Source organism: Alosa pseudoharengus, unplaced genomic scaffold, assembly GCF_046254945.1.
Source record: "Alosa pseudoharengus isolate Yale_2024_CS ecotype anadromous, Long Island Sound unplaced genomic scaffold, YU_APseudo_1.1 YU_APseudo_1.1_scf_15, whole genome shotgun sequence".
In the NCBI taxonomy this organism is placed as follows: Eukaryota; Metazoa; Chordata; class Actinopteri; order Clupeiformes; family Clupeidae; genus Alosa; species Alosa pseudoharengus.
Window position 1 is genome coordinate 3623176 of NW_027468620.1, and position 9206 is coordinate 3632381.

Sequence of the window (9206 nt, forward strand, 5' to 3'; positions counted from 1 at the left end):
AGACTGACGGAAATGTAGGCTACAAAACATCAAGTCATATTCATCATGCACAAGCCAACTAAGCTATATACAACCTATACGATAGGCTACTGGAAGACATTAAAGATAATTAGCTAATTTAGCTATAGGCCTACTGTTCCAAAATGTAGGCTACCAGCAATGTAGGTAGGTAGTATTAACCTGACACGAAATTCATCTGGCGAGAGTCAAGTTAAGGTATAGCCTACAGGAATAAAATATTTCCAGAATCAGCCCTGTTTATTTTGTGTTGTTTCAGTTGTCCTACAGTGATTAATGTCTACGACCATCTAGGTAATTTAGTCAGTTGAGCATTTTATAGTTTAAATGTAGCCTATTGAATAATTTGAAATGATACTTTGAATTCAAGCAGAAACTCTTCTTTAAAAATTGCTTGTATAGCCTACTTGAATATGGAGAGTATGTGCTCCATGGCTACCTCTGAAAGTGATAGCCAATGAGGCCTACATCACTTTCAGTGCTCCATGACAGCTGAAAATATATGCATATTTAAGGGTAATGCAAAGATTTTGTATTTAATTAGGTGTGCCCGACCGATTTGAGGGCCGCTTGGGCCGATTTTTGGTCCCAGTCCGCCCCTGTTGTCAGGTGTGATGCGTTCATATTCCACTTTTTATGTCATAAACGTTGCATGCCTACGATGCAGTTTTGCGCAAGTTTAAAATGTTTAGCCGACTGCATAATGTGTCATTTTTGTACAATAAGTTCCACTTTTCATGTCATAAATGTAACATGCCTATGATAAGACTTTACAGTTGTCCAATATGGTCAATCTAGTCTCAATTGTGTTTCATGTGACGCACCGAAGCTACTTTCATGCATTGTTTTGCTCCAGTTGAAAATGTTTCTGCGTAATTTGTCAGCTGTGATCAAATGCCTTCAATAAATTCCACTTTTATGTCATAAATATAACATGCCTATGATTAATGTTTGTATGGCCACCCATTTGAACATTTCTGGCTACGCTACCGAGAACAGAATCTCTTCTTAATCTCACATCTTGACACTTGCAGTCAGATGGGCTAACATAGCCTACTACTCCCCACGGGGGAGGGGTAACTTTTGATACATTTTTAAAAATAAATCGTTATCAGCCAATAGGTAAACTACCAGAAACAACAAGCAACAACGCTTTAAGCTGGTAAGTGAGACACATCAATGAATGCACTTAATGCAGAATCACCACAGAAGTTTATTTGATTATTTATTTTTATTTGCTCCCGTTGCGTCTTTTCAGCTTTCAGTGATTTCGCCGACAATGACATGGCCTGCATTTATGCGCGAAGCCCGTTTGTTTTGCTCTTGTTCGCTGCATGCTGGCAAAACAAAGCACTGCAACCTAATTTCAGTGACTGAAGCTCTCCGGAACGTTTGTGGTTCTGCATTGATGGATTTGCGAGATCTCGCAAAACAAACTCAAGATCTCGCAAAAGAAACTCGAGATCTCGCAAAAGAAAGTCAATATCTCGCAAAAGAAACTCAAGATCTCGCAAAAGAAACTCGAGATCTCGCAAAACAAACTCAAGATCTCGCAAAAACAAACTCAAGATCTCGCAAACCTAGTCAGTGTTTGTCCCAAGTACATACCTTTTCTCAGTTTTTTTTTTTTTTTTACATTTGTTTTTTTTTTTTTTTCATGTCACCTCCCGGGCTCCATAGGTGTTGTCGGCAGCTGCTGACTGTAACTAATAAATTAACTTGTAATCTAACTTAGTTACTTTTAAAATCAAGTAATCAGTAAAGTGACTAAGGAGTAATCAGTAATCAGTAATCTTAAAATACCTATCCCTAGTATACATGATTCAGCAAAAAAAAACTTTAGCCGACAAAACCAGGTCTGCCAATGGCTGCCGGACTAATTTGTTGTGAAATGATCCTCCTTTTCTTGTCTTTATCATTACACAACTTTTCCAAACTTTTGTTGTCCCCATCAAAAAAAACTTTTTTAAGACGTGTTGCTGGCATTAAATTAAAAATGTGTATTTGAGTCTATACAAACAAAATGGCATCTTAACCAGGGTAGGAATTTCACAGCGGCCACGACGGCCATGGCCGTCGTAGCCCCTTGCGTTGGCCGTGACGCCCCTTTGAAAATCAGAGGTTTACAGGCCACGGTGGCCTTGGTGCCCCCTTCTTTCAATATTCTGCTTTGCGTCCTACTAATAGCGATATATATTTAGCCTATGGCCTGTCAAAACAATCTTAGCATTCACAGCGCGAACTACTTGCGAAGTAGCCTACTCATCACACAGACATCACAAGTATCACACGAAAGAGCTTTTTCTCAGCTTTTAAACGATGTCAGCCGCTAATTGCTGTGATGAACGGTTTGCGAGAAAAGTAAATAATATCATTCAATTTAATCATAAATTCTACTGAAGGTTTTGCGTCCATCTCCCTACCCATTCATCTCGGCGGAATACTTCACGAACCCCTCGTTTAACACATGACAAACCATATATCAGAATAAACAGCAGACCTTACCGAACACAAAGGTGTAAAGCAGTCCCCTGTACAGTTAGCCGTTCCAGAGTAATCCCGTTTTGAATTTGCAGTAAATTTCAACATACATGGATGTCTCCAAATTTGGGCTTTAAGTTTTACACTGTGTTTAAATTGTTCCACATTATTTCATAACGGGCCAAACACAAAATAAATATTACAAATGTCGCCTAGATATCGGTAAATCAGAGGACAGCTGACTAAGAGTTTGTGAAAGTAGCCTTAATGATCACAAAATGCTAAGCATGCATCTAGGCTATTTGACTTTCTTAAAGCTGAGCTGTGCTTAAATTGTTCAATACATGATTTCATGTATCAAATAAATGTTAAATATAGCCTAGATATCTGTATATATTAGATGATCAGATGATTTACAGTTTTATGTAATGTGTCATGTTTCATGTTTTTGTAATGTTTCATACATTGATGCAGGTCTACTGCAGTGAAAAATACAACTTTGATCATTTTTATAGCCTACTGTATAGTTAACGTTGGCCTTAGTGCCCTGACATGTGGCCTTTGTGCCCTCCACCAGGGTAAATGGCAAAAGCTTTGAGTTCAACAGTTGCTGGTGAAATTTTGTTACAGAACTAACATGGTCCAATTTCCACCACCGAAATGCAATCTTTGTGACCATGCACTTAATAATTTGGTGGACACGGCGAAAATGAGAAAAGAATTTCAATGCTAGTTGGATTTTTATCCAAGGAACATTTACGGCCACATTACATGGGGATAGGTGAAACTCTTTAAATAGGCCCTGCTTTCCACAGTGCACTTGCTATCTCTAATCATCTGTCTTTACACGGGTAGCCTCGAGGAACTAAAAGCCAACACTCATGACTCAGTTGCTTTAATATTATCCAAGGTTAGTAGAAATAGAACAAATAAACATAATGAACAAATACAAAGATGCTAGCCTATCACGCATCATGTTACATTTAAAAGCTTGGGGGGCTGATAATGTTGTCTCCACTGGTGGAACCAAGCTTCGGCTGTCATCAAATGCTTTTAGAATCAAAACCGCGCTTAACCACTGTGAATGATGTCTGCCTTGCACGACTTAAGGAGGGGAGCAGTATCAAGCTGGAGATGAGAGGAAACATTTACCGCTTTCTACATTAAGCAAGCTGACAGTTTCAGCATGAAGAAGGAAAACAGGAGTCTAATCAATAAAGAATTGCAGCAGCCCTCAAATGTTGATTCAGAGGCTGCCAAGGTTAACCTGGCTACCTGTGTCTTTTAAAATTGATTGTTGCAGCCAAAGAGGTGTCTTTAACTCAACATTTCCTATATCATTGAGGAAATGTGACAAATTTAAAGGAATAAATCCTCCTTTTAATTTGCTTCATGATTTAAACCAATGAGTTTTGTTGTGCATAAAAGTCCTTAATTATTAGTCAGAATGCTGTATGGTGGCCTACATCATGATTATGTTGTGGAAACTCCCGTTGCCATTTATAGTAGCCTACTGGATATAGGGATACATGATTTCTCACAATGTCCATGCTTTAAATGAATCATTGTTTTCCAGGAACTGGAATCAGGCTGGTTTCTATGGGAACCACACAATATGAATTTGTAGTCTTACCCTGTGATCCTTCTGGAGACTCTGACCATGCCAAGCATTGCGTTTCTTCCTCGTCATAGGGATATTCTGGGGATAAAAATGAAAAAGCCCCTCTCCAAAAGGAAGCTAATGTGAAAGATGGATAGATAAATGGATAGAAAGAGATAAAGGGAAAGCCAGATGAAGAAAATGGGACTGAAAGTTAAAACCACATTTTATTGTACAGACCATCAAATCCAGTCACTACAATGACCACAGGATGGAAATAATCTAATGCACAATAACATGGATCATATATTCAAAAATATTACGCTTTAGGGGGAAATCATTTAACTCTTTGCCTCTGGTTACAATACTAGTAGTTTATGGTATTATTGGGTCACTGCACTTAATTATATCTAATCTCTCTCATTTATGCAAATCACTTTTGAGATGCACTTTTTACATCTATATATACACACATCATACTCCATTTCTACATTCTGAAGAAAAAAGGCAATTGGCTATAAGTAATATGCTTTATTTTCAAATTCAAATCGAACAAGTCAAAGGGAAAAAAATGCCCATCACAATCATCAGCATAGAATACAACTCATACTTCATTTGTGAGATTCGCTGATGTAGAAAGACAAATTAAGTATAATTCTGGCCAAACCATTCATGAGAGTGTTTATACTTTCAATATTTGTACGAGCCCGGGACAAAGGAGCAGAATTCTCCTATATTATTAAATGAGATGTGGACTATAACTAAGCAAAGAAGTGTGAGTTTTTCTTCAGAAATAGAGACCACAAACTGAGATCAGTGATTTACAGTTCAAGAAACAAAATTATGTGCCCTTGTTGGTCAAAAGCATCAAATGACCCATATTCCACACACTAGTGGGCAGTTGCTCTGTTGCATATTTTGATCTAGGCCTCATTTTATCCATTTGACAAAGGAATAACTTTTTTGAGTGGGAGGAATTTAGTAAGCTGTCATTCACTTCATTCGTGGTGTGACAATAATGACAGTATTTCAGGATACTTATTCTGTTCACTTCACTCGTGGTGTGACAATAATGACAGTCTTTCAGGATACTTATTCTGTTGATGGTGCATTTTTAAGCACTCTTCCTCAAAGTTATTTACACCACTGACGAACAAGTGTTCAATTATTTTAAGGTTCTTTTAACAGTATAACAACATATTCAACAATAATTTGAATGCTCCTAAAACTGAAAACATTTACCACCTGGAAAGAAATCAAAATGACCTGTCTCATGACAAACGTGAATCATGAATGTTAATAATAAGGGCTGTGAGACTACTGTGAGTCTACCATATACATACAGTACATCAATGTTTTATGTCTCCTGTCTAATTAGGCAAGCTTGAGGGTTGTACTTGAGGATGGAAGGTTATCATACAGAACACAGTGCATATTAAACTGTTTTTGCCATAGATATTTATATGAATGCAATGCATAGGTGTGAAACCAGCAGCACCACTAATTCTGAAATAAGTAGATAGTGCTGGGTTATGTAATTATTTCACAGTATCAAGGCCTTGCCCAAAACATGCGTTCTGATGACGTAAACACTTGTAAAGGTAGCCTAGGCTATGTAAACGATTAAATTCAGATACCTAATAGCCTATTGTTTTCAAAGAACATCAATGATAAACAAATATTGTCCTAAATTATGTGATATTGTTCTACATCTTACATTTGAACTAAAACGTTTAAAATTCTTAAAAGCACATTTTAAATGGTAGCCTATCCTAACTATCATGTCACCATTGATTGCCATATGTAATACCTTATAAACGTTAATTAAGCTAATGCAGCCGCATCTGCCCAGAACAGAAGCCTAAAGGATAGGGATAGACAATATTCTGTGTTTTATTTTGGATACTTCTCATCTTACCTTTCGGACACTCTCAAACCCGTGCTCCATCGCAACTTGAGGGGCTTCATCATATGAACCTTCATGCAACTGAACCAAAAGATGATTTGTTAAAATTCCATCCTCGGTGTCCCCTATCGCAAAAAGCAGTGCGTTGACCAGTAGTAAGACAACCATTGGTCCATGTCTTAAGAATCCAAACATTGTCGACACGGTCAGTCTAATCTTGGAGGAGAAATCTGCGAACGGGATGCTCCGAATGAGAGATGGCTTATATCAAGGTTTTTTGGAATGCATCTCCTGAGTGGGGGACAAAGCTAACGCAAGTTTAGTCTGCGAGTCGGATAGGCGCAGTGAGCGGTGTGAGTTGAAGGCTTCTACTGTAGACCAAATCTGCATTTTCAGCTGCTCTTTCATCTATAATTTAGCGTTATCGTGTGGGTCTTCTCCATGTGACGTTCTGCGGAATAGTGCCCAATAGGCTCCGGAGGGCGTGGCCACTGCCTGTCCCTCACCTCTTATTGCTGATGGAGCCTAATTCCGTGTCAGACGCTAAATATCTATGCCTGTATGATCAATATATTGTAGCCTATTTGTATAATCTTGTAAATTAAATTAGAACCTGTATTGTTAACATATGTGTGTGTGTGTGTGTGTGTGTGGGGGGGGGGGGGGGGGGGGTATTGGTATTTGTCTGAGAACAAAAGTGTTCAAATTGGTGGTGGTGGTGTGTGTGTGTGTGTTTGTGTGTGTGGTGTGTGGTGTGTGTGCGGGTGGGTGGGTGGATGTGGGCGGGGGGGGGTGGCGGTCCTCAGCCTGAACGTTTAAATGTATCAATCTGGTGCACTCTGAAAATAAATTCTGTATACCATTGACACAAAGGCCAAGCTGCCTGTAAGTCATGATGATTGGCACCCTTGGTTGCCCAGGTGGGTGTAGAATGTATGGTCATGTGATATAGGCCACACTCTTCCTGTTATCCACATGCCTGACGAAGATCCAGGGTGATTGGAACGTTGCTATGTTTTTAAAGTAATAAAGTTTATATTTTTGGAGCAATTGCAGACAACCATTCTTCCACACAGGTGGAATAGTGATGATGATAGGCTTGCAGACACATTCACAACCATAAAGCATGTTTGCTGAGTTTCACAGTGCAGAAATAGTCTAAAATAGTGTACATTTCAGCACTCAATCAAAATTATGCAGAAATGGTCACCTGTATTGTTCAGCTTGTTTACTTGTAATGTAATGGCCATTTATAGCCTACATGCTATATACTGTAGTTCAATATTGGGGCACGGGCCCGAGTAAAAAGGGTCTACCCACATAGGTCGTTGGACCACCATCTCTTTAAATTGAACTTGTCATGAATATTAAGAAAACCACTTGGTGAGTTGCACAGTTTTGAAAACGAACATTAAGGGTTGTTTTAAGGACATGTTTGTGCTTGCCCATAGGCAGCCACTCTGAAGCAGTAAAGGCGATTCAAAACGAGTCAGAAAAGTCGAGACAGGACCAATCGTCAAAATTTCAGTGTGTTCACCACACCGTCATGGTGATGGTGCAAATAAGTAAGTCCAACATTGCAACAGTGCAAGAATAAAGTTTAGAGACCAGCATAAAATAAATATATAAGAGAATAATGTAGACAAGTAATATTAAAACTATATCAGTGCAAGAATAGGTTGAAGTAATAGGGTTACAGCAAGTATTAAGTAAAAAGTATTAAGTATTAAGTATTAAGTACTGCCACAATACAGGCTTTGGGAGGGAGGGAGGGGATATGCATTGTGTGCTAATATAAACAGTGTAGCAGTAAAACAGTAGGCTAGTGGACAGTACACAAACATGGAGAAGGTGGAGAGGCAGACAGACTATGCAGAGAAGTCTATCTCTCCTTAAGTCAAGCATTGAACAGTTCAATGGCCCTGGGGACAAATTACTTCCTCAGTCTGTCAGTTGTGCATGACAGTGAGCGAAGTCTCCAGCTGATCAAACTCTTCTGCTTTGTCATAGTGCTGTGGAGTGGATGATATTCATTCTCCAAGATGTTGATCAGGGGTGCGTTTCCCGTACAACTACGGAGGTTAGCTTTTTACTAACGTGGTACGATGCATCGTTCAACTAACCAACATGTAAGTTACGACTGTTCCCCAAAGCCGCCGTACTTACATAGTACTTTGTTAGTTTGAACCATGTTGGTTTCAACCAACATAGTTCAGACTACAATGGTTGCAGATGTGTTCGGAGAATGTCGGACTCTGTCGGTTAGAGCCGAACGCATGAAGTCACGCAAAATGAATGAAATTTGACATTGCATGACGTTTCCTGGGCCCAGCAGTTATAATATCATTAATAATAATAATAATAATAATAATAATAATGATAATACTTATTACAACAATAGGCAGTAATTTCAATAGGCCCTAGGCTATGTATGCTTTAAAAATAATAGGCATAATAATGATAATTTTAATAATAACGTCACAGTCTATTGAACGTAGCCTACTAATGAGCCTAATCAGTGAAGCATAAATCGCCAACCGAGCACATGTGAACAAATAAGTTACACATTTAATGAAACACACCGAATAGCCTATAGGCTAAATACTGGCCAATATTTTCATTTGTTGTAGCATGACAAGGTGGCGTGAAAGGATAGACCTCTGCATTTCGGATCTTGTAGTCATAGGTCATAGGTTCGAGCCTAGATAATGATAAATGAATAATGATGTTGGAATCTTGGATAGGCTCAGTCACTAAATAGTTTAGAACCTGTAGTCCTAGTTTTAACTACTGATTGGAGACCATATGCTTACTAGCCTAGGCTTAGGATAAATGTATATTATGTTCTATGCAAATTGGCATGGTTAGATTAGATTCAACTTTATTGTCATTGTGCAGAGCACAAATACAAATACAACCAAATACAGTTTGCATCTAACCAGAAGTGCCAAAAAGGCAGAAAAGTGCAATGTGATATATAAAGTATAGACAGGTGGTGCATAGACAGGACAATAAATATAGTGCAGTGTAGACAGTAGTATACAGTTGGTTTGCAGAAGGTGGTTTAGAGTAATATAAATGAAATATAAATATAATATAAATATAATATTGTTATGTGTTTTCACTGTGACACTGAAAATTGAATACTGTTACCACACACAAGTATTTCATGATATTTTAAATGCACAGATACAGTTCACA

The 9206-nt window shown here is 38.4% G+C and overlaps 1 protein-coding gene across 1 annotated transcript in view; it reads right to left on the bottom strand.

Annotated features, from left to right (window-relative positions):
• Positions 1–6394, bottom strand: part of pcsk2 (proprotein convertase subtilisin/kexin type 2) — a 33248-nt gene extending 26854 nt beyond the window's left edge. Inside the window, exons 1-2 of the mRNA XM_076286497.1 lie at positions 6018–6394; positions 4133–4237 (exon numbers count right to left, since the gene is read on the bottom strand). Of these exons, the coding sequence (XP_076142612.1) occupies positions 4133–4237; positions 6018–6200 (288 nt within the window). The 5' untranslated portion in view covers positions 6201–6394. The remainder of the gene's footprint in view (positions 1–4132; positions 4238–6017) is intronic.
• Positions 6395–9206: the final 2812 nt, after the last annotated feature.